Source organism: Malurus melanocephalus, unplaced genomic scaffold (genome assembly GCF_030028575.1).
Source record: "Malurus melanocephalus ecotype Western Australia unplaced genomic scaffold, MMel_1.1 scaffold_25, whole genome shotgun sequence".
In the NCBI taxonomy this organism is placed as follows: Eukaryota; Metazoa; Chordata; class Aves; order Passeriformes; family Maluridae; genus Malurus; species Malurus melanocephalus.
This window is the reverse complement of record NW_026623257.1, coordinates 2,336,127-2,360,748: the sequence shown is the minus strand read 5'-3', so window position 1 is coordinate 2,360,748 and position 24,622 is coordinate 2,336,127. Positions and strand designations below refer to the sequence as shown.

The 24,622-nt window shown below is 40.6% G+C and overlaps 1 protein-coding gene across 1 annotated transcript in view; it reads left to right on the top strand.

Annotated features, from left to right (window-relative positions):
* MYO10 (myosin X) overlaps window positions 1-15,803 on the top strand; it is a 158,146-nt gene extending 142,343 nt beyond the window's left edge. The window contains exons 29-41 of the mRNA XM_057390387.1: window positions 383-476; window positions 1,249-1,304; window positions 2,785-2,927; window positions 3,373-3,567; window positions 4,625-4,782; window positions 6,071-6,194; window positions 7,826-8,123; window positions 8,798-9,005; window positions 9,599-9,735; window positions 10,540-10,660; window positions 13,061-13,513; window positions 13,884-14,075; window positions 14,357-15,803. Coding sequence (XP_057246370.1) covers window positions 383-476; window positions 1,249-1,304; window positions 2,785-2,927; window positions 3,373-3,567; window positions 4,625-4,782; window positions 6,071-6,194; window positions 7,826-8,123; window positions 8,798-9,005; window positions 9,599-9,735; window positions 10,540-10,660; window positions 13,061-13,513; window positions 13,884-14,075; window positions 14,357-14,467 — 2,290 coding nt within the window. The 3' untranslated portion in view covers window positions 14,468-15,803. The remainder of the gene's footprint in view (window positions 1-382; window positions 477-1,248; window positions 1,305-2,784; window positions 2,928-3,372; window positions 3,568-4,624; window positions 4,783-6,070; window positions 6,195-7,825; window positions 8,124-8,797; window positions 9,006-9,598; window positions 9,736-10,539; window positions 10,661-13,060; window positions 13,514-13,883; window positions 14,076-14,356) is intronic.
* The last annotated feature ends 8,819 nt before the right edge of the window (window positions 15,804-24,622 follow it).

The window sequence follows — 24,622 nt, the reverse complement described above, 5'->3', positions numbered from 1 at the left end:
GGAAGGCTGGGATTCCCATTAAAGGCTTTGTGTGTAGCCTTTTATTCCAGATGAAACATGTGGAATGTGTTACAAAGACTCTGCAAGCACTCAGATGTTTAGTGTGCTCACAGCAGTTTTTCAGAGATGTCACTCAGTGTACAAGGTACTTGTCAGGAAGAAGGGTGTGACACAAGCTTGGACAGGAGAGCTGGAGGGGCTTGCCTGCACCCAGTGTTACTTGAACTGACATAAAGCTTTGCTGCTTTTATGCCTGTTGACAAAAGGAATCTTAAGCAATTCCAAAAACCTGCAGAACCTGCTAGAGCTCTGCAGAACAAAGGTGACAGAAGGCTTGTGCAGAGCCAAAATCTTACTTACACTGCTGCCTTTCTCTCCCCAGCCAGTGGTTCAGTGTACTGAGTCAAGTCCATGCGTCCACAGAGCAAGAGATCCGGGAGATGCATGATGAGCAGGCAAATCCACAAAATGCTGTGGTAAGTGTACATCTGAAGAACTTTTCAAACCAGATRTTTTTAGAAAACAGGGGCATGGTGGTGGCCACAACTTCTGAGTCACAAAATAGTTTTTTAAATGTGGCGATAGCTGTGACATCAGCTAGAGCTTCTATGTTCTTGKTCCTGTAGCTGTACAAGGAGGGAGTGTGGTTTCTGATTCCTCTCCCATCATTCACCTTGATAAAAATGACTGTTRATTTTGGGATGGTTTTTTCTGGTCCACTTCTCTATCATATCACAGTGTATGCTTGGTTTTGAATTTTTGCAAAGAAACTGTTAATGAGTAAATTAAAATTCCAAGAGTTAAAAATYTGAGATTTCTCTGATCCTGCATTTATCATTCTGTACAATATACACTGGTAATAAGTGGAATACTTTTAGAACCTAATATCAAGCAAAGGAAGACAAAAACTTCTGCTTAATGGCTTTACAAGTTTGTTTTGAGAAGATGCCATTTATGTTGGGATAGCAGTTTTCAGTGAAAAATTCAAGCATGTTTGGAAACACAAAAAAGAGCAGTTTTTGAGTTGCCTCCATCCAAACTACAAATCATCTTTTACTGGATCTGTTCATCCAAGTCTCTTAGTTTTCCCTCAGYAGATTTGATGTTTAAGAGAAACTGAAGTCCAAACCTGCAGTTCATTTTGCTTGRTCAAAGCTGCTGCTGCTTTCTTGTGTTTCTCAGAAGAGTTCTGTGAGTAATGTAATAGTAAATGTCTTCCTTATTTTCTGCTTGGATRTTTGTTTACAGGGTACACTTGATGTAGGACTAATTGATTCTGTCTGTGCTGCTGACAATCCAGATAGGTAAGTCAGAAACATGCCTGGTGACTCTTGTTCTTGTTTCTCTATCCAAAATTGGACACTTTATGCTTTAGTCTCTATATGCTACTGGCCAACCATATATTAAAATGATTCATTATTACTTCCCTTTTCATAGTACTAAACACCACATGTTAAAAAAATGAATAGGAATGATGGTGCATTTTGTGTGGGMTTCAATAACTTGCATGACACTCCTTCATACATGAACTCTTGAGCTCCTAAAGTGATCCAAAACTGGAAGATTAAATATTTCTTTATTTTATACTAGTAATACTCCTGAGAGAAGGAACAGCTGATCTTTGAGTTATTTAGTAATGTATTAGGCAGAAAAAAAAATTTAGTATTTTTTTTTCTGTTCAGCTTCTCTTGCATGGATGTTGTATTCTTTGGGGATGAAAATTATTTCCCCAGAATAAAAATGTCTTGTAACAAAGTGTGGCATAAAAACAACAAAAATATCAGGGTATTCTTAGTTCTTGAACTACTAATGCTGATTTGGGAAATAAAAAGTAATCTGGTTTCAGACTATGACTGGTTTATCAGGTTACTGGATGTGAGGTGTTATTTGTACTGTAGGAATTCACTCCAGTTTCCCCTCATTGCACATGTGTAAAACAGCTGGTTTTAAGTTACTGCTTTGTCCTTGGCTTGCCAAAACACTGATACAAGAAGTAACAGTGAGTTACAAGTCCGGGTTTCCTAAACAATACAACACAAATGTCCAAAGCTTTGACAATTTWAAGTTAGTATTTCTCTTGTAAGCATTTTTCACATGTATTTTTTATTCTTGTGGGGGGTTTTGTGTTTTGTTCTGGGGATTTGCTCTAGGATGAAAAAATTAATGGTAAAGGGTTAAAGGAAGTGTTTGTAGGCTGAGGAACCTGCCTGTCTGATCCAGAGAGCCATCAGCACACTTCACTTGGGCAAACTCTTCATGCTTCAGTGAATCCTGGTGTAGGATTGGGTAAAAGCCAGACTCTCATTAAAAATAGATTGTATTCTCTGTGAATTGGGTTGCACTGCATTAAAAATAAAAGAATCGTGTTCACATGCTGATTTACTATAGACCTTTGTATACTTTAGTTTGTTTTAGCTAATGTAGCTACTGAAGCAGACACTCTAAATAGATCTGACCCTGAAACAGTTCTGAGTCACATCCAAAGCTGATTAAAGATTGGAAGATTTTCTCACCACAGATTTATTTTGAGATATGACAAGTTGCAATTTAATGTAACCTTTCCCACCATTCATGGCCCTCGCATTTTGGTGTAAATGTAACMTAAGTAAGTATTTTCAAATGCTTAATATTTTTCTTTAGGTGATAAATAATGCATTAGATGTGGACAGTATTTATCTGAATAGAAAACGCAAACAATGAACAGTTTTTATGGTAATGGGTAGTGAGATAAACAGTATGTATGCTGATTATAAAGGCTATTTCAATTGTCCTTTATTTTYATAGACCCAATTCATTTGTGATCATCACTGCTAATCGTGTTCTTCACTGTAATGCTGACACTCCTGAAGAGATGCATCACTGGATAACCCTGCTCCAGAGGTCAAAGGGGGACACTAGAGTGGAGGGACAAGAATTCATTGTGAGGGGTAAGAACTGAATGGGGCAGTGGAAAGTAAATAACATCTGTTATGCTTTGAAGAGATTGYTCCCACAATACAATGTGGGTAATATGCCAACATGGTTAGTGTTGCAGCCTCATCTTTGTGTGGTGGAGTTTACTCACAAATTATATMGCTGAAATTTTATTCTTACTGTGCCTTGTAAGAAAACACTCTAATGATGACAAGTGTTTTTGTAAATTGACAGAATAATTCTTCTCGTGAAACATCAAAATTGAAAAGTTTTCATATTACTTTTAGCTTTTTAATTTCATTGTTTAAAATTTTTACTCAATGCTGTTTAATATATGAGCTTATCAATTCACACAATGTTTTTGTTGTTGTTGAAAGTATACAACTATCTTTTAGCAACCTACTTTTGTCCAGCTCTGTTCAAGAAAAATAAGTGTGATTCAAATTGTATCCTTTACAGGATGGCTACACAAGGAAGTCAAGAACAACCCAAAGATGTCGTCATTAAAACTGAAGAAGCGTTGGTTTGTTTTGACGCACAATTCTTTGGACTACTACAAGAGTTCAGAGAAAAATGCTTTGAAATTGGGCACACTGGTCCTGAACAGCCTCTGCTCAGTGGTCCCACCTGACGAAAAAATCTTCAAAGAGACAGGTAATTGTTTGCTCTTGGTTCAAGTATGCCTTCCATCCTTCTATCTAATAATGCACAAAATAATGCATAGGAATATTTAAATGGTTTATTATGGATGCACTTCCATGAACAAATCAGGTTCCCGAGTAACTGAAGTGATGTACAGGGAATTACTGGATGAAAAACAGAGGTAGTGTATAGAGGAATAAAATCTSTTCTCACTAACATTTGAATTATCACAGACTGACACTGCTGCCAAGTTAGTGTGAACACTTACACATCAAAGACCTGGGTAAAGACATGGGTAGCACTCTCATCATACATTATTTTATGCACTGAGGAGCTATAAGGGCAAACATTGGTGGAGCAGGTGTAGGGAGATCCAGAATAAGAGTCCAGTTTGTGGTAACCTACATACTACACCTGAGTCAGCTCCACTGTGCATTTTCAAAACTGGTTTTCAACTCAGAAGCGTCTGTTTGCAAATGAGAAGCGACTGTTGACAGTCCTATATTATCTCATTGGGGTCACTGACACTTCAAAGAGGCTTTCACTAGTGAAAGATCAAACACATTTCCTTTTATTGAATCCATTTCATAAAAAGCCCATAYAATGATGCAGAAAGAATTTGAACTGAAATGCTCTTCCTATCATAGTTTCCACTTTATTGGTGTAAAATTAATGACAGAGGAGGTAGTTTGTGCTTTATACCTGTTTGTACGTGTGCCACAGACAAAGCAAGTCTGTCTCAGCTTTTCCTGTTACAGATGGGACTGGGGAGAAGTACAGCCTGCAAGCTACCAGGAGCTAACAGTATTCCACAGTATGAACAGTGTTCTCTTAGTTATTTTTGCTAACATTACTGGGTAAAACAGGAGGCTGCATAGTTGTATTCTGAGGCTGCTCCTAGGCTTCTTTAAAGGAGAAAATCTCCTTTATTACCACAGTAACTGTATTATGATACTTAATAACTCATACAACTTTAATTGCTGAAAGACTGCCAGCATGATGCAGGATGCAGCCCTGGGTGTCTGCTGGGCTGCAGCTGCGACAATGACCAATTTTGCTGTTGTGCCAGGTTACTGGAACGTGACCGTGTAYGGACGCAAACACTGTTACCGCCTCTATACGAAATTGCTTAATGAGGCAACCCGCTGGTCAAGTGCCATCCAGAACGTGATTGACACAAAAGCACCCATTGATACTCCAACTCAGCAACTTATTCAGGATATTAAGGTAGGCACAAGCAGGATGGCGTGGGGTGAGAAAGAATGGTTGCTTAAATCTTTATTTTGCCTTTGCCATATTGGGTAATAAAGCAGAAAATTAAGTTTTAATTACACAGTGACATGGACTAAAATTGTGAAGCCTGAATGTATTTTCTGACCTGATAAAGGAATTTCTATATAAACAGTAGAAGAGCAGACTTTGAAGTGCAGCTTGGAAGACAAGAGGGGTAACTTTTTTCCATTAAAACAAGTAACAAGTTTTACTGGTTTGTGTAACTTGACAGACATGGCTATAGAGCACGGTGTGCGGGTTCATGAGTTAGCAGATGTGTTTGGCTATGTCCACAGAGAGCAGCACACCAGGATGTGGACTAAACAGCTCTTCTGATTTATTTTTTTTTTTTTGTCATTATGGTTGTTTTCTTATCTTTTTTTTATGATAGCATGGGCTAAGCATCTCTTATCTCTGTGTGATGAGAAAAATTCAATTAATGCTTACTGTTTTATGATCTCATTGGAGACATTGCATGCACAGCCAGAGAATGTCCTTTTGGAGCTTTTTGCTAATGTGAATTTATGAGAGAGGATCTTGATTCTCATAAGAGATCAAAGAAATAGGCAAGAGAGAAGAAGTGCTACTGACCTTTTCCCTTAGAGAGTGCCATTTATTCTCTCATGGAAAATAAGTATTAAGTCCTCAGTTCCAAGACTATCAATGCTGTTCTTCAGAGCAGGAGAAATTTATGTTCAGGACTGAGAGAAGACCATAGTCACACATCTATGAAACTTGGCCTAAGAAGAATAGTAACAGCAGTATTTGGATGTCAGAGTGGGTGCATCAGGTTTACAGCAGCACTTTGTCTGGACTATTTTGTTTGGTAGCTCCTGCAGTTTCTAACTGAAAGGACAATTAGTTACACTGGAGAAATACTTTTAAACAAAACTTGAATACAGACGTCATAATTCCTGTTATGAAATACTGGAGTAAAAATGAATATAAAATGAAAACACCCTTCAAAAATTGTTATGATGCATCATTTTGGTGTCCTGCAGCAGTTTGTTTTTTTACTGCACAGGTAAAGCAAGCCTGTCCAAGGTCTGAGRTTAGCAGGTACTAAGCATTCATAGCCCACAACATGCCCTAGCAGCAGCAACACCCACAACCAGATTTAGCACCAAGTAGCGTTGGTAACAAAGATTGCTCAGTTTTTTACAACCARCCTAAAGGCACAAAGCATTGCATTACTCTTAATGCGGGACCCCAAATTCTGGGTTTTTTTTTTCTTCCCCAATAGGAAAACTGCCTGAATGCTGATGTGGTTGAACAGATTTATAAGAGGAATCCTATTCTCCGTTACACTCATCATCCATTGCACTCACCRTTACTGCCACTGCCATATGGGGACATCAATCTGAACTGTAAGTTTTCCAGTAATAGAACCACTTCTCCTTATGAAAGACTAAACCAGAGGATGGGATTTTTAACTCAATGGGCTATGGTGACATAATGGTATGCAAAATACAAGTTTGTAATAGAAATGGACAAGTTTCCCTGTTCTGTTTAGAGAATAGCAGTTTGCCTAGCATAGAGCCATGGGCTTGTGGTGTTCCCACAAGAATTTTACAGAAAAAAAGGTTGCTATTGCCTTCAGCAAGACAGCCAAGAAGGCTGAGTTTGAAAAGTATTGCACTGAAATAAGCAACTGAACCCAATTCATTCAGTCTTCTTAAATCTTATTCTCCTCAAATCATTGTTGCTTTCTACCCCATGTGGGAAGCTGCAGCAGTTACAGCTTCCAAGTAACAAATGTAAGTTTCATTGGATGTGATAGGAAGCCTTATTTATGGGAAATAATATTTATGAGTGTACATGATTTTAAAAAGTAATGCTTTGTTTAGTCCTGAAATGAGCKTAATGTCTCTTTTGATATCCTTGATTCAGCCACTAATTTAGAAATCTCTTTTGAATGAATGGCTCAGAGCTATTGATGATGGTGAACTTGGTGTCCTTAAAAAGATTTGATTATTTTAGTTTGCAAGTGCATATTAAACAAAGCATGSTTCAGACCATGAGATTCATCCATGAGAGGAGTATGGGAGTTCACAGCTGGTTAAAACTTGAAGTCTTTAATGTATTACTTACTAGTAGTAACTCAAGTGATACCCTTCTGCTCAAATGGTAAGGAAATCTTAGGACAAACCTTTCCCTTCTCTTGGCCCTCCTCCTGTTCAGTGTCAGGGCACAGTTCTGTGCTTGGCACTTGGGCGGGTTGTCCCATACACGAGTGAAGCACTGTTGCTCTCTGTTCCCCATGGATAGGAATGGCTRTCCCCTTTGAGGTACAAGTCTTGCCAAAGTCTTCCCTTACTAAATATAGTTCCAAAAATGGCCTGGTGCTCAGCTATTGCCTTCACTTGCAGTTGAGTTCTTAAGTATTTTCTGTAACAGTATAATATTAGGTTAGAAACTTCACTTTTGTAACATAGGTCTGTACCATTTCAGGGCAATTTATCTCCCAAACCCAAGGACTGCCTGGTTCTTTTAAAGAGATTGTAAAAGTTRAGTAACCTTTAGCACACCTTTTCTAGCCCTCAAAAAGCAAATTAAAGTGTCACAGCAATGATTCCTTTTAGTAGCATTGTTTGGGTTTAATTGAAAGGCTGCTGCTGTAGACAAAAATATGGCATGTATCTTTGTCCCTTTCCATAATGCAGTCATGCTTTAGCTCACTTCTGATCAGGTTTTCACTGTCTTGTGACAGTGAAAAAGTGATATGACATTTCAGCTGTGTGACTTGCTCTCAGAGAAAGACTCCATCACAAAAAAGATCAGTCAAGATACACTTTTTCATTTATTAAATTTGGAACAAATCTCAACAGCAAAATAGCTCATATGAGTTTGCATCATACATTTGAAATGGAAAATATAAATTCTAATATCCTGCATAACAAGGATCACAGAGTAGCATTATGCAATTCCCACATCAAGCCTGAGCACTTTTTTTTCCAATTTCTGTCTAAACACCTTTCTCCCAATGTTTCTTTTGTAGTGCTGAAAGACAAAGGCTACACAACYCTGCAGGATGAAGCCATCAAGATATTCAATTCTTTACAGCAGCTAGAGTCTATGTCTGATCCCATCCCTATAATCCAAGGTATCCTCCAAACAGGACATGATTTACGACCTCTCCGAGATGAGCTCTACTGTCAGCTGATCAAGCAAACCAATAAAGTGCCTAACCCTGGGAGYGTGGGGAACCTCTATAGTTGGCAAATACTCACCTGCATGAGTTGCACATTTCTGCCCAGTCGCAGCATCCTCAAATATCTCAAGTTTCATCTCAAAAGGTGAGAACCTTCGAAATACGAAAGCATCACAACTTGTAGCAGTGTTYAGATATCTTGAAGTGAGATTTGAAGATGTATTCATTTAGTGAACTGAGCCTGCCAACAGTGAATCTAAAAAGAAAATGTTGTAGGAAGGGTGTGTATAAGGTGGAATTGCACTCATTTGAAGAATAAAGTAAAATGCCACAAAGTTKAATGCACAATTTGTTAATGTTGGCAAAAGGGCTGCTTCCTGTAACTGTATAAACTTAAAGGATTTGCAGCCCATACCCTCAGGTCCTATTCTCAACTGTTCAAACCAACCTGTTAAAAATTCTTCATCCCTCTTACCTCAACATTATGAGGTATGCATCATGCACATAAAATAACATKATCATATTTAAAGATGTATTTGAGGTAAAAATGTATGATTGCGAATCTAATTTTAAGTGTTAGTGACCATTAAATAGTAAAAAATCATTGTTGACAATTCAGCATTAACCAGAATGGAAAAATGGAGAGTATGTCATTAGGAAGATTAGTCCACTAAAAACCTCAATAATTTAAAAGCTGTGTCTGTACTTGGAGTATGTCCATTAGTGTATTAGATACMGAAGTACTCTCTGGAGAAAAAAATTCTCAAATAAGTGAACTTCACAGACTGGCGGCTTAAAGTAATAAGCTTTGTCTCACAGGGTGCGTGACCAGTTTCCMGGAACTGAAATGGAGAAATATGCACTTTTTACTTATGAATCTCTGAAGAAAACCAAATGCAGAGAGTTTGTGCCATCGCGGGATGAAATAGAAGCACTGATTGGCAGGCAGGAGATGACATCCACAGTTTATTGCCATGGTGGGGGCTCCTGTAAGATTACAATCAACTCACACACTACAGCTGGAGAGGTGAGAAGTGATGACAGAATGTCTTTGGAACAAAATCAGTGTGTCCCTTTATGTGCCAGTCCCAGGCAGCAGTAGCATTACATTTTGGAAGCACTGGAGCTTTCTCTGCCTCTCTTTTCCAGGAAGGAAAGGCTTAAAAAGAGCTGTCCCTCCAGGACAGCTGTCCCTCCCTGTGATACGTTTTGGAGAAATCCGTGCTATAAAAACTGTCTTTGTGCTGCTGAGTGATTACCCAGCTAGAGTTCCTTCTTACAGGAAGTACTACAGGAAAGACTAAGAAATTAGGCAGAGGGCATTATTGGAGTAACTTTTGTAGACATTGGTGTGTATGAGGGCCGAGTTGCTTACTAAAATTGRAAGACTTTCTGAGTTGAAATGCAGGGGTTATATCTGGCCAGGAGACAGCACATACATATTCTGAAAGAATAAAAATTGTGGAATTTGACAACAATTAATAATGCTGATAAGGACAAGTTAATTGCATTTTTAGCCTAATGTAAAACTTAGCTCTGATTTTTTTTCCTAAGTATTTGTCTTACTCTGTGGTGCTGCTTTTCCATGCTACAGCTTTTTCATGTGCTCTTTTTCATTAGGTGGTTGAAAAGTTAATTCGTGGCTTGGCCATGGAGGATAGCAGAAATATGTTTGCTTTGTTTGAATACAATGGAACTACTGATAAAGCAATTGAAAGCAGAACCATTGTAGCTGATGTCTTGGCAAAGTTTGAAAAGTGAGTGTACCTCTCCTTTTCTCTTCACTCTAATAAGTAGCAATTAAATAAATTTCCAACGTCAATAATGCTGAATTTTCTCTTTCACTTGCTTGCTTGTGATGACGGAGCTGAATTGCACACATGGCCATTTCTGGAACAATTTTTTTTTTCTTAAGACTTAATAGCCACCCATCCACTTGTGTTGGTTCTTCTCCATCCTGACACCAGTAGAGTAATATTTCTCATCATTATTTCCACATTTCCTTTTCCACTACTACAAATTTTTATACCACTACTATCATTGTGGCTGTGACAACTGACCTCCAGGCAGTCACTGCCATTCCAACTACCTRTTACCTGACTTCACATGGAAATCACCACAGTAATGCTCACAACCAGKAAAACTGAAACCACCCATAGCACTCTAGTCAGAAAACGTAATACAAGCCTGAATACCTGTTTGTCATCCCTATGTTTTATTTATGGCAATCAGCCCCCTTTATCCACATAAAAATGGGGAAAAAAAGGAATATTTTAAATGTTATGCAGTTATGTTTTATAACAGGACTTAATAATGTTGCTTTTATTAACAACTGACTTACCTCAAAATCAAAGTGTTTTAAGAGAATATGGGCTAGAAACAGTTGAGTTGAGAACAGAGTCAACATTTGTAAGTCCTTGATTTTGCTGTAGGCTCTAAATACACAGACTCATATAAAGCAAAATTCAGCTCATGCCTTCCTTAGATTCTGCAAGTAGCAATTTAGAAAAGAGTGTGATTTYACAGATCTGATCTCTCTCCTTCTTTACACAATGATGCAGGCTTGCTGCCACTGCTGAAGTTGGGGAGATGCACTGGAAGTTCTACTTCAAGCTCTACTGCTTCCTGGACACGGAAAACGTCCCAAAAGATAGCGTGGAATTTGCCTTTATGTTTGAGCAGGTAAARGACAAAGGTTCTTTTTGAGGCACTTGTAAAAGGATGGGAAAAAAAGCAAGAGATCTAGGCAGCACAGAAAGAGTTTTGATTATACTTCTGTTCAACTAAATTTACTATTATTTAAGCATCAAGAGCAAAGGATGCAGTTCAGTTGTCAAAATAGGCCTATCCTGACACAAGTGAAGCATGTATGATTTCTCTAGCGTTATGTTTCTTCTGCATTACTTGTCAATTGCTTTGTGTGTAGTGGTAAAAGAAATGGATAACTGGATCTAAGCTCCATAAAAAAGAAAAGACTAATATTTGCTTTTTATTTTTCTCTTATTAAACCATTTTCTGAAGAAATTTTAAGAAAGAAGAAAAAAGTGTAATTGGCAAGCAAATTAATTAATAARAGACTCATGCTGGCAACTGTACAAAACTAATTGATCAATAGTCTTTTATCTTTTCAAAAACTGATCRTTTCATAGGTACCATAATGTAATCAGTCCAATCTCAGCAGTAACTGTAAGCCAGCTATGATGAACACAAATCCACTTAATGAACACACTGAGTTCAGAATGAGGGTACATTGCAAAACACAAAATAAGTTAAATCGATTTATAATGAAAATTAAATGCACCAGCAGCTGGATTTCTATTACATCAATCCCTGTAGTTACTCAGAAGCTCACTGATGGCATTTATTACCGTYGATTGACCTTCTCTTGTTCTACTATATCACAAATGATTAAAAATTCTTCCAGCAGTCAGCTTCTTTCAGGTGGGCACTACACAGAGATAAAGATTTCTGTATAAGGTTAAGATTTCTGATTCCTGGGGTACCTCAGTTTTCATACGTATAAAGGGTTTTCCCCTTCTACATCTTCCCTGTAATAGAATATTTGTTCCTTGTTCAGTTTAGGTTTTAAGGCATCCTATTACATCACAAGTCTACCGAAAGTCTCCTTCCAGAGCCTACTACCATAGCTTGGTCYAGAACTACTTATTGTTGCTGGAGGGTCTGGGCAATAGGTTGCCTTAGAAACATAGCCATTCTGTCTGTTGTTACCTTCAGAAGAGTCAGCCAGTGCCTCTGTTTGGGATGAAGTTCAAACAGCAAGAAGAAAATTTTCAAAAACTCTGCATCCAGTCTGCTACGTTACATTATTGGCTCAAGAGGCAGATTCAGGCAGTTTTCTGTATGAGCAGCTAAAACAAGCACATTTGCTGAAGCAGATTGTTTTCATGCAGCATTCTGTGCTGACTGGTGTTCAGCCAAATAGTTTATATCTTGCCAAAACAGTAACATTTGTTATAAAGCATGACATTCAATTCCTACCAGCAATATTACAGCAATACCTTGAAGAGGTAACATGACACTCTAACATAAATTCTGTTATATTTTATCTAATTACTTCCTTTTGAGGTCAGTCATCAACTTTCATGGGACAATTATGAAAATTCCCTTTTGTCACCAGTTTTAGTTTTGCAGTCTCCATTCTTTTAAAGTCTGAATACTTAAATACTCATAAGGCACTGAAGAAAATCTTTTAGTTCTTCCTCATTAAAATACTGTCCTTCCATTGCTACAAGACAGGTCTTTCTTCTGCATGTGTACAATCTCAGGTAAACCATCTTGCATGTTTAAAGGCACATTTTGCACACTTCAAGGAACTAGTTGTTACCTAGCTGTGAATTATCTCTGTGTGTTTACTAAGCTTGCAGTTCCTGGATCTCCAGACACAATGTGTGTTGGTTTCCTCTACTAGTGTCATATGAAAAAACAGACATAGCTGCTGCACATTTCCGCAGATTTGAATGAGTGTGCAGAGAGCTGGGATTTTGAAAAGTCTTCTTGGTACAGAATCTCATCCCTGATGATACAGAGCAGTGTAATGTGTAGACATTGTACTAATTTGATTTGGGATCCATTGAAGATTTATTGTTTCCCCTCAGTAAAATTACAAAGCTGTCCTAGAGCTTGGCTTGTTTGGCTGGAAACATCAGTTTTTACCACTAGATTATTGATAGCAGTAAACAAAACTAGATATCCATGTCTTCCTACTGTCCTTGAACATACATGGCTTCTCCTCAATCATATGTTTATATCCTGTCTTCTCCCCTTTAAATTTTATTTTCCTTTTTCATAATTCAGCTACTGTTAGATATGGGAGTTTACTAATAGCTGTCCTAGTAAAAGCAATTCCCATTTAGCAGGTTCCTCAGTTGCCTTGCAGTTCTCCTGGTAAACCCAGACTTACCCAGCTTAACAAATTTGTCAAGAKATTTACCCCATTTGATTTATTTAATGGATATTTATTTTAGGCCCTGAGTTTGCCTGGGAGTAAATCTACTCCCCATTTTTCTCTTAATTCTTTCAAAGGCTGCTTTATTAAAAAACTATCTTTTTTTCCCTCGATAGGCTCATGAAGCAGTGATTAAAGGACATTATCCCGCTCCTGAAGAAACCCTCCAGGTCCTTGCAGCTTTGCGTCTTCAGTACCTTCAGGGAGACTACACTGTGCACACCACTGTACCAGAATTGGAGGAAGTTTATCCCTTGCAAAAGCTGAAGTCTAGGATTACACAATCTACCAGAACATTTACTGCATCAGAGAAGGCTGAGAAGAAACGAGCCAGCTTTCTTGAAGGAACACTGCGGAGGAGTTTCCGCAGTGGCTCTGTCAGCAAACAGAAGGTTGAGGAGGATCAAATGTTAGACATGTGGGTCAAAGAGGAAATCTCAGCTTCCAGGACTAGTATTATTGACAAATGGAAAAAACTCCAGAGGATGAATCAGGAGCAGGCTATGGCAAAGTACATGGCTTTGATCAAGGAATGGCCTGGCTATGGTTCAACACTGTTTGACGTAGAGGTAAGACCATCTGAGCATTCAAACTACAGTTTACACTGTATAGGTGATGATTTCATTTCAGAGCAGTGAAACCATAAATATGGTATCACAATACTTAGACAGCTGATGTAACAAACGTTGAGCTATTAAAAGCCTACTCCCATTAACAAGCACTGCAGMTATTTAAATCCACCAGTTAACCATAAAACAGAGGGACAGAATGCTATACTAATGGGTTGCAAACAAGAATAAGAGTGTAAAAGGCTACATTCAAAGAGGGACAAGCAATATGCACTTCTTAACAAATGGTTACAGACAAGAACATCAACAGTTAAGTTTTGTGTGGCTCCCACTGTTCCCCTTGCTATTAATTTACTTTTTTTTTCTCTAGTGTAAAGAAGGGGGATTCCCACAGGAGTTGTGGCTTGGAGTCAGCGCTGATGCAGTTTCTGTCTACAAGCGCGGGGAAGGAAGGCCTCTGGAGGTGTTCCAGTATGAACACATCCTGTCATTTGGTGCTCCTCTTGCCAACACCTACAAGATCGTGGTGGATGAGAGAGAACTGCTTTTTGAAACTAGTGAGGTAAGAGCAAGGTATTTTTGCTATTGTTATTGCTTCCTGTTCTGATAGCCAGGCTACTTGGTAATCCAACTAAAGGCTGCAAGTGTTAGAGATTTATTCAAGATCCCTGTAAAGCTAAAGGGAAGACAGAATGACATGGATAGAAGTGCTGAGTATTTTTATTTGTTTAACTGCAAAAGGGTTTTGTTGAAAGCTTGACATTTTTATATTGTTAGTGTCCAAATAAATTCATTCACATACTGTTACCTTACTAAGAACTCTGCTCTTCATACTCTTGGCAGGTGGTTGACATTGCRAAGCTGATGAAAGCTTACATCAGTATGATCGTGAAAAAACGCTACAGCACCTCTCGATCCGTGAGTAGTCATGGAAGTCAGGGCAGCTCCAGGTGAAAATAAAACCAGTTCTACTGCGCCCTAAATAGAATATATCGTTCCTTGGCCTCAGAACGACCTAGGGACATTGATCACCTTCGTTGACAAGCTAACCAAGAACCAGAGTTTCAACGGAAAATATCTTCGAACAATGTTTTAGAAAGACCACAGGGCGGGCAGGGGAAAATCAGATGAAATAGTCACATACTAGACATGCTGGCTCATTCAAAACTTTCCAAAGCTGATGTAACAAAAGCCTTAAGACTCGATCCACTGCAATACAAGCAGTAATAAGTGCCTTACAATATTAAGCCTAACTTGTATTGACCTAAAATTGCTGGTAAAAGTCAAGAGGATTTCCTTTGTCCTTTCAGAACACTGAAAACAAAGTTATATTCATCCATTCTGCACTAATGTACTGGCCTGTATACAGGTGGGAAGGGAGAGGGAAGAAGAGCAAGGTATATTTTTTTGGAGTGCTGCTGGCAGCCTTCCTGATGGACGCCAACACTTTGTTTTCCCTTGCTACCATGGATGTGCACATTGTGCATGYGTATTTGAGCTGTCAGTATAATTTGACAAATTTTATTCTGTATTTCACAAGTCTTTTGAAGCAAAGGGAATAAGTATGTGCAATGGTGTAAACAGTCTTTCTGTACATTTTAATAGTTCAGAGTTATAGTTGTTACAATTGTATGGTTACTTTATAAGCAGTTTTATTAACAAGTAAATTCCAGAATTTTCATACGTTGATTTTACTATTTCAAATATGTATTACCATAAAAGTAGCAGAAGTCTGCATTCTGTATCTGCTGTATGATAAAGAGAGATGTAGCTGAGAATATTTATAGACTACCCTAATCTGGAAATACAGTTATCAATTCTCCATAATGTCAGCTTAAGTTTTTAATATTAATTTTTTCTTTGAAAGACATCACTGTTTTATACTTCTGGCTGGACTCTTCAACCCAGACTGACTGCCAAAGGCCAGAGCCCTTCAGAGTTGACTAGAGAACACAACGTTATGCAATGCAACTGCTTTAATACAGAGTTCTCTATTTTACCTGGTTGCCTGATGAAGGTTCTTGACAATACCCTGTAAATAAATTGGGGAATATCAGCTAATAATAATTTGATTTTGGACTTTTATTTTTGTACAGAAATACTGTAATATAAGGCAAAACTTTGTTCAAAGGTATCTTTTTTGTCCACAGAAAAAAAAAAAAAAAAAAAAAAAAAAAAAGAAAGAAAGAACCTGAAAATCCTTACTGTTGTTAAAAACCTCAGCCTTTAAGGAATCATGCCTACTTACTGGGGAAAAAAAAAAGTCCAGCAATAAAGAAAATACATGTCATGTGCTCTGTTTCTATTTCATACTGAGTCGGACTTGCAACAAAACCCTAATTTCATCTGTCTTTTCAGAAGCTAAGCCTACAGCATAGGCTACATACATGTGTATGTGTGTATGTGTGTGTGTGTGTGTGCTTTTGCTTGCAAAGGTGCGTGTGCTGGGTGCTGTACTGGGGCAGGTGCCCTTGACCATGCAATGTGTCTTTACATGAGATAGAGGAAAGGGCTGTGAGCAATTCGGTGCCACAGGGAATGTGCAAGTAAAGCTTTTGCTATTTATGTAGCCCTGATGAAAGATGGCGTGTTTTTATTGGCCAGCCACTTCATGGCACTGCCCTCATAGTGTACATAGCTTTTGTAGACTATAAGGCTTGCTCTGAGAAATCCTCCTCCTGCTGCCAGATACTTTTGGTCACCCCATCCATGACACCATCTCTCAGTCCTTCTAAAGGATTGCTAAATCCCACTACTCATTTCATATCCCCACCCTCCCAGGAAAGGTARACAATTTAAGGAAGACAGGAAGAATGAAAGAAACTGTAACGTCAGTATGCATAGTTACATGCACACAGAGTATCTGAGGCAGAGTCTTTTTTTTTTAAATTTTCCCATATGCAAGTTGTTTAGAAAGAATTTAGCTGTTCCTAGCAAGCCATCCTTGGAATGACACAATTTATACATTTCAGCCAGCACAGCAAGAAAGTTCAATTTTGCTTATGTGTAAATACACTCAGAGAAGTCCCTGCACATTATCATAAACAATAATTGGTAAACAACCCCAGGAATATACAAGGTGACAGTCATGTACAGGGGTCACAGTTCTGAGAAGCAGACACTGCTTCCTGATTCATTTGTCTCCTGCCTGGCCTCTGGATGCTCTCAGCCATTAGGGGGATGTTTGCTCTTGGTCAGTACACAGAAGTGCCTGTGACTACATCACTGTAATTAAGAGCTTCTCTGCATTCATGCCCSGYCTACCAACCTGCCATGCAAATCTTWGTCCAATTACTGTTATTGAGGCAAATAAAAAAATTCATAATTGTCGATACTCAACAGAAAGAACACAGTTTATCAAAATAAATAAATACTGCGTAATAGACACACCTGGGTTTGGAAGTGGTCCCAGTTGTGGTACTGCCACTCATTYCCCTCTGGAAGATCTGCCACCCCCAGGTAATTACACCAACTCTGTCAAAAACCCTCCRGGAGCCCACATTAGGTTCCTGCATCCTTGGATTCACCTGGTGGTATACAGCCACACCAAGGAAAGCCCTGGGAGCCCACCTGCAAAAGCACAAGGCTGGGCAGAAACCATGCAGTCAGGCCTGGGAACAGCTGCAATGGAAATAAAATTGTATAGTGTTATCTTAGTACGCCCATAAATCATAAAATTGTRGAATGGTTTGGGTTGGAAGGCAYCTTAAAGATCATCTAGTTCCAAACYCYTTGCTGTGGGCAGGGATACCTCCCMCTAGAYCAGGATGCTCAGAACTCCATCCAGTTTGGCCTTGAAATACTTCCAGATATGGGRCATCCACAGCTCCTCTGGGCAACTTGCTMCAACCACCCTCACTGTGAAGAATTTCTAATATCTTAACCTAAACCTGTCCTCTCAGTTTGAAGTGATTSCCCCTTGTTCTGTCATTACATGGCTTTATAAAAACTTCTGCTCTGGCTCTCTTGTAGGCCCCTTGAGGTACTGGGAGGCTGCTCTAAAGCCTCCCTGGAGCTTTCACCAGGCAGAACAACCCCAWCTCTCCCAGCCTGTCTTCATAAAAGAGGTGCTCCATCCCTCTAATCATCTCTGCAACCCTCCTTTGGACTTACCTGGCCATGCCTCAATTCCTCCCACATCTTCAGGCTTCTGTCTAGCACTTTCCCTGTGCCTCATAATACAATACATCCATTTGTTAGGGTGCCAGAATTCTTAATAAACTTAATTACAGAAGCCAGGCAGAGGAAAYCGCTTCACCCCAGCAGCGTTGCATCAGAAAGCTTGGTTTCTAGCCCCACGTTTCTGAGGCATTACACGGGTTCACAGGTCTGCACCAGCACAAATGCCATGGGCAGGCACACGACAGCACTGTCAGTCATGCTGGCCCAAGTCCATTTCATGGAAACGTGGCCAGAACAGTGTAGCTTCTTCTATGCTGACAGACTATTTCTCACAGCACACGCACTCCACATCTTTTACAACTGCATGAAGTCAGTACAAAAGGGTACCAACCCCATGTGACAGCACTGTCCTGAATAARTCTTTCTAGGATGGAGCCCATGCCYAGAAAGTCACTGCATTTCACTCCATAACCTCCCATAACTGCGAAAGAGACACAAGGCCCTTGGTGAATCCAGAAACTCCCCGTGCCACAACAGCCATGGGAAGCCAGCAGAAGAGGGCAGCAGCGATCCAAGGAAGTGAACTATATAGCGAATGGTTCCACCTGTAGTGTGAATTTACCTGGTCTTTATCTAGAGGTGGGGGTAGAGAAGGAACAGGGCGGGAGTTTTCTCATTATTCTTGCTCTCCATATGTCACAAATGACTGTCGCTCAAAGAATCACCAGCTAAAAGGTACCAGCAAAAGCATGTTTAACGATAAAGTGAAAGTGTAATAAAATTCATTTAAAGGTTTGCCTTACTAGATGGTTAAAGCACACTGAGAAAAATCAGACTAAAATCTGGAATTATTCAATCAAAACCTAACATCTACCAAAAGTAATCTACGTGGAGGTTGGAGATGGAGAAAGGGTAAGAATGAGAAAGTGYAAGAATAAAAAGGAATGAGGGAGRGCCACSCATTGAGTCACAAGGTTCAGAATGGTCCCCTTTGAAAAATTTAGTCCCAGACATGACCAATGGCTTAGGCCTTAAAGTTTAAACCACACTTAACAGAATTTAATTGATATTCTAATTTAAACAATTTAACAAAAGATTCTACAGAATTTACTACAAGCATGACAGTAACTCATTTATAGGCCTAACTTATTTACTAATCTAACATAATTAAGAATCTAAGAGACCACCATTCACAGTACATTTGCTATGGCATATTCACACTCACACACACACACACAGAGACCTGAAGGAGTTATGTACCTGTGAAAAATTCCCCTTGAGTTCAGTGAAGTCCTCATGTCAGATGCCTCTGCATCTTCCTAAGCGGCAAAGGTCTGAGCCTCCAGGAGTGGAGGTATCAGATCAGGGTCCAAGTATAGCAAACTTAAGAATTTGCTGGCTCTGAGAGATCCTATTCTGAAGKAGGTGGCTGGCTGAAGCCTGCTGTGGTCCTGGAGAATTCACAGGATCTCACTTAGGATCATTGTAGGGTTGCAAAAGATTTGGCTTTAGTCATAGTAATTTTCCAGCCAGGCRGCAATTCACTTCAGTAATTTCTTTGAAAGTTTGATATCAAAAACATTGTTCCACTTGGGTTGTTATTCAGGCAAGAAAAGTAAGTTTCCAAAGGTGTTTGTTAAAAAGAAGGAGCCAATCAGAAAGCACAGCTTCCTGGGAGCAGACAGWGTTTCTAATGAGCTCAGGAGGAATTAAGCCCAGGTGTTGTTACTTCCTTTTTCTTGCATAGAAGTTTATTTTTCCTTTGTTCCTTGTCACCCACACACATCTCCTTGGGCAGACAGGAATCACATTCCTGATATTTACCAGCTGACCAACAATAAGAAGGGGGACAGGGTCAGGGACAGAGACAGGGTCAGGGACAGAGTTGCCAGAGATACAGGAAAGGAGTGAATATAGTAATCAATCTAGTAGCAAAATGAGGCTTAAGAGGGGATATCTTAAGCACAAGCAGACAAAACCACAACCACTAGAGAGGATTATGAGTTATCCCTCTGTTCGGCCACTGGAATATCATCACCATTAAATACTTCTGTTAAACCCCTGTACACCAACATGCAGTAGGTGGGACAAGCAGGAGGAGCGAGCGCTCTGTGTGCAGTCAAATGGGTTTTACAGAGCAATCACTGCAATCACAGAGATGTGGTGGGATAGTTCCCATGGTGGAATGTGGCCATGAAGGGCCACACGCAGTTTAGGAGAGACAGCCCAGGAAGGCGCAGTGGTGGAGTCACCCTCTCTGTGAGGCAACACTTGGAATGTATGGAGCTCTGTCCCAGGATAGATGATGAGCGAATCGAGAGCTCATGGGTCAGGACAGAAGGGCAGACAAGTGAGGCTGACACTGTGGGTGTTTGCTCCAGGCTGACACTGTGGGTGTTTGCTCCAGGCTGACATGGTGGGTGTTTGCTCCAGGCTGACATTGTGGGTGTTTGCTCCAGGCTGACATTGTGGGTGTTTGCTCCAGGGTGCCCGAGCAGGAGCATGGAGAGGGTGAAGCCTTCCCCAGGCAAATGAAGCGGCCTCAGGGCCCCAGGGCCTGGTTCGTGTGGGGGATTCATCGCCCTGACATCTGCTGGAAAGAAACACAGCCAAGCACAGACAGCCAGGAGCTTCCTGGAAAGCACTGATGACAATGGCTGCCACAGAGAGTGGAGGATCCCACAARGAATGGGGTGYYRCTTGATTCATAAACAAACAGGGACAGCTTTGCTGGAGATGCGAAGGTTGGGCCCAGCCTTGGCTGTGGTGGCCATGAGATTGTGGGGGTCAGTAACAGGTGAGGAGGAAGCTGGGCAGCAAATAAGATTGCAACCATGGATTTCAGAAGAGCTGACTTTAACCACTTCAGGCACCTTCTTGGAAGAATCCCATAGGAACGGGCCTTGCAGGGAAGAGAAGTCCAAGAGAGCTGGTCAATATTCAAGGATCACTTCCTCCAGACTCAAGAACAACATATCCTGATAAGCAAGAAATCAGGCAAAGAGAGCAACACAAYTGTGGGGATGAAAAAAGAACTGCTGTCATTACTCAAGCATAGACMGGAAATACACAAGAGATGGAAGCAGGGCCATTTTGAATAGAGAGGTTGTCAGASTAAGTAGAAATGAGACAGGAAAGTCAAGGCCCATCTGAAATTAAATCTGGCCAAGGATATCAAGGAAAAGGAGTGCTTTTTCAAATACATTAATATCAAAAGGATCCCAAAGGATGATAGGGCCTGTTACTAAATGGAGGGGGGACCCTGGTAACAGAGGACACAGAGAAGGCACAGTTGCTGATGCCTTCTCTGCATCACTGACAAGACCAGCCCCAGGGATCTCTGACCAGGAGACCCACGCAAATGAATGTCAAGAGGAAGACCCTCCCTTAGTCAAGGAGGATTTGGTCAGAGAATACCTAGGCAAACTTGATATCCMCAAGTCCATACGCCTTGATGGGATGCATCCCTGAATCCCAAGAGAAAAGGCCGACATCGTAGCAAGGCTACTCATGATCATCTTTGAAAGATCACAGTGATCAGGAGAGGTGCCTGAGGGCTGGAAGAAAGTAAATGCCACTCCACTCTTCAAAAAGGGAATGAAGGAGAACCCASGGAACTACCAGCCAGGAAGCCTCCCTTCAATCCATGGAAAAGTGCCTCATTATGGAGTGACAACACAAAGCTGGGAGGAGTGGCCAATACCCCAGAATGCTGTGCAGCCCTTCAGAAGGACCTTRACCGGCTGGAGAGATRGRCAAAGAATTGTCTGAAATTCAACRAGGGCAAATGCAGGACCCTGCARGTTCCCCTGGAGAAGAGTAACCCCAGAGACCAGGACAGGCTGAGGGTGACCTGCTGGAAAGCAGCTGTGTGGAGAAGGATCTGAGAGTCCTGATGGACAACAAGCTGTCCATGAGCCAGCAGAGTGTCCTGGTGGGCAAGAAGACCAATGCTATCCTGGGGTGCATTAGGAACAGCATTGGCAGCAGGTTGAGAGAGGTGATCCTACCCCTTCTACTCAGCCYTRGTGAGGCACATCTGGACTGCTGTGTCCTGTTCTGGGCTCCYCAGTACAAGCCAGACGTGGGGCTCCTGGAGCAGGTCCAACAGAGGGTGGAAAAGATGATTACAGGTCTGGAGCATCTCTCTTACGAGGAAAGGCTGAAGGAACTGGGCCTGTTCAGCCTTSARAAGAGAGTTGAGGTGGGGTCTCATCAATATTGATWAGYATCTGAAGGGAGGGTGTCAAGAGGATGGAACCAGGCTCTTGTAAGTGCCAAGCAGTAGGACAAGAGGCAGAAACTGATTCACAGGAAGTTCCACCTGAACATGAGGAAGAACTTCTTTACTGTGAGGGTGCCTGAGAACTGGAACAGATTACCCAGTGAGGTTGTGGAGTCTCCCTTACTGGAGATATTCYAGAACAGTCTGGACACAATCCTGTGCCATGTGCTCTAGGGAGCAGGGATGACTCTGCTTGAGCAGGAAGGTTGGACCAGACAGGCCACTGTGGTCCCTTCCAATCTGATCCATTCTCTTACTCTGTGAAACAACCTCTCAATCGAATGTGCCAGAATTAAAACAAAAGTAGGTTCTAATGAAATTCCATCTTCAAGACCTGTTTTCCCAATCATAAGGAAGGATCCTGCATGCAGTCTGCAAAACTCCATATAAAGGTGACTATTCCACATTCTGAAAGACATTTCCCTTTTTTTTTCTTACACACTGCCTTCTGCAAGAGTATTCCCCCATCCATACTACCACAATCAGATGTCTAGGTACAGTGCCAGTATCTAGTTTTCTGTAGCTAAGCATTATCTTAACTCCTCCTCACTAGAACTTTTCAGCTTACTAAACCTAACACTGCACCCATGTGCCCATTCCACAAACTGCCACAAAGAATTTCTACCTTTTACCCTCAAATGAAAGTACCATTTTAATACTGACCTTGCCAAATCACAGATACATAATCTGCCTCTGCTGTGGAGACCACTCTTTGTAGCATTATCCCTGGAAGCAGCTGGAGGTGTGGTTCTGGCTGCTTAAAAACATTCTCCGTGCTCAACTGCTGTCAGTTTTCTGTGTCCCATGCATTTTCCAACTTCGAGAATCTCGACCTCTTGAACTACAGCTTTTAAACCATGTACAGTGTCAAACTTCAAATCCTGACAGATCACTCACATAGCTGCATCTAAAAAGTAAGTTCATAAAATCAATGTAATAATCAAATGCATATAACTACTTTCCACGGTATTTAAAAGCATTGTACAGTTTAACAATACTAATGTTTTTTTACTTAGATCACTCTTTCAACAAATACAGACTAAATGTCCAAATTTGCTGATTTACAGTCATTTTGATTCTTCCTTGCCAATGGCAACTCCTGTATGACCTTACCTATTTAATAAATTCTTAACAATTGCTAGATTCAGAAAGGTTGCTGGCCTGCTTGGCCTGCTCTCAGGAGAAGTTGACYGAAGAGTGGAGCTAAACCCATAAAGTCATTATCGACTCTTCACCACATATAATCAAACAGGTAATGCCATCTACGAGATTACAGTAATTAGGTCCAAAATTAGATGCAGGAAAATAAATTATTCTTACTGATCTTCTACTGTGGCATGATTACACAGACAAGAAGAGCAACATAGTTTGGTGTTAAACACCTATAAATTGTTGCATCAATATTTTATGAGATTGCTGTACAGTACTATTTCTGGGCCAAAAACTTGTTTACAGTGGCTCAACTGGCTTTGACCATAGCTGTTGAGCCTGTCAACATACATTTTCTTCTAAAAATTCCCTTGTCTCAAGTCCTAAACAGTTACATCTGAAAGATTATTATTCCTAATAACTCAAGACATAGAGATGTTTATAATTGCTAAGTAAGTGTATGTAATTGCTACATTAGCTCAATCCCATAAAATCTGGATTCGGAAAAAAACCCACCACATTTGAGCATGGAATATTTACTACTGTCCTCACACACTTTTACCAAGCAAGAAGGAATTTCTGTGTGGGAGATATGAGAGCTTCCTGATCATGATCTTTATTACAGAAAATATAAAATTGAAGCATTATTCTTACAGAGATTACTTCATTGTTGAGTTCTACTCTTAAAGCTTCRAGTTCACAGAGATTAAGAAGCATAACCTAGCAGTAAGGAAAAAAAAATCCCAAATACTAACATTTCTGAGTAAGAAGCATCAACATTCMTATATGTTTGTCACTACTGTTAAATTTTTCATCTTGTAACACCTGGTATTATGCACCATTTGTTTTGCATAGCAAGATTCTGAAAGTAGTGGAGGGAAGAAGGAGAGGAACTATAGGGCTGGCTTCTGTGAAAAGCTGCCAGAAGCTTTCCCATGCCTGCAGAGCCAATGTCTGCTGGCCAAGGCCAAGCACAACAGTGATAGCAACTCTGGAATAACATATTTAAGAAGGGGAAAAAGAACTGCTATGCAACAGAGGTGGGTGACAGGAATGAGAACACGTGGGAGAGACAACCCGGCYGACACCAAGGTCAGTGAAGAAGGAAGAGAGGAGGTGCTYCAGTCACTGGAGCAGAGATTSCCCTGCAGCCCATGGTGGGGTAGCTGTCCCTCTGCAGCCCRTGGCAGAGCAGAGACCCACCTGCAGCCAATGGAGGACCTCGTGCTGGAGCAGGTGGATGCTCAAATTAGGCTGTGACCCTGTGGGATACCCACACCAGACCATCTTTAGTGGCAAGACCTGTGACCCCACAGAGGACCCACACTGTAGCAGCTGTTTCTGAAGAATTGTACATCATGGAAGGGACCCTATGCTGGAGCTGGGGRAGASTGTGAGGAGTCCTCCCCCTGAGGAGGAAGGAGCAGCAGAGACAACATCTGATGAATTCACTGCAGCCCCCATTCACTGTCCCCTTGAACCACGGTGGGGAGGAGGAGGATGAGAAATCAGGAGTTAAGTTAAGCCTGGGAAGAAGAAGGGAGGTGTGGGGG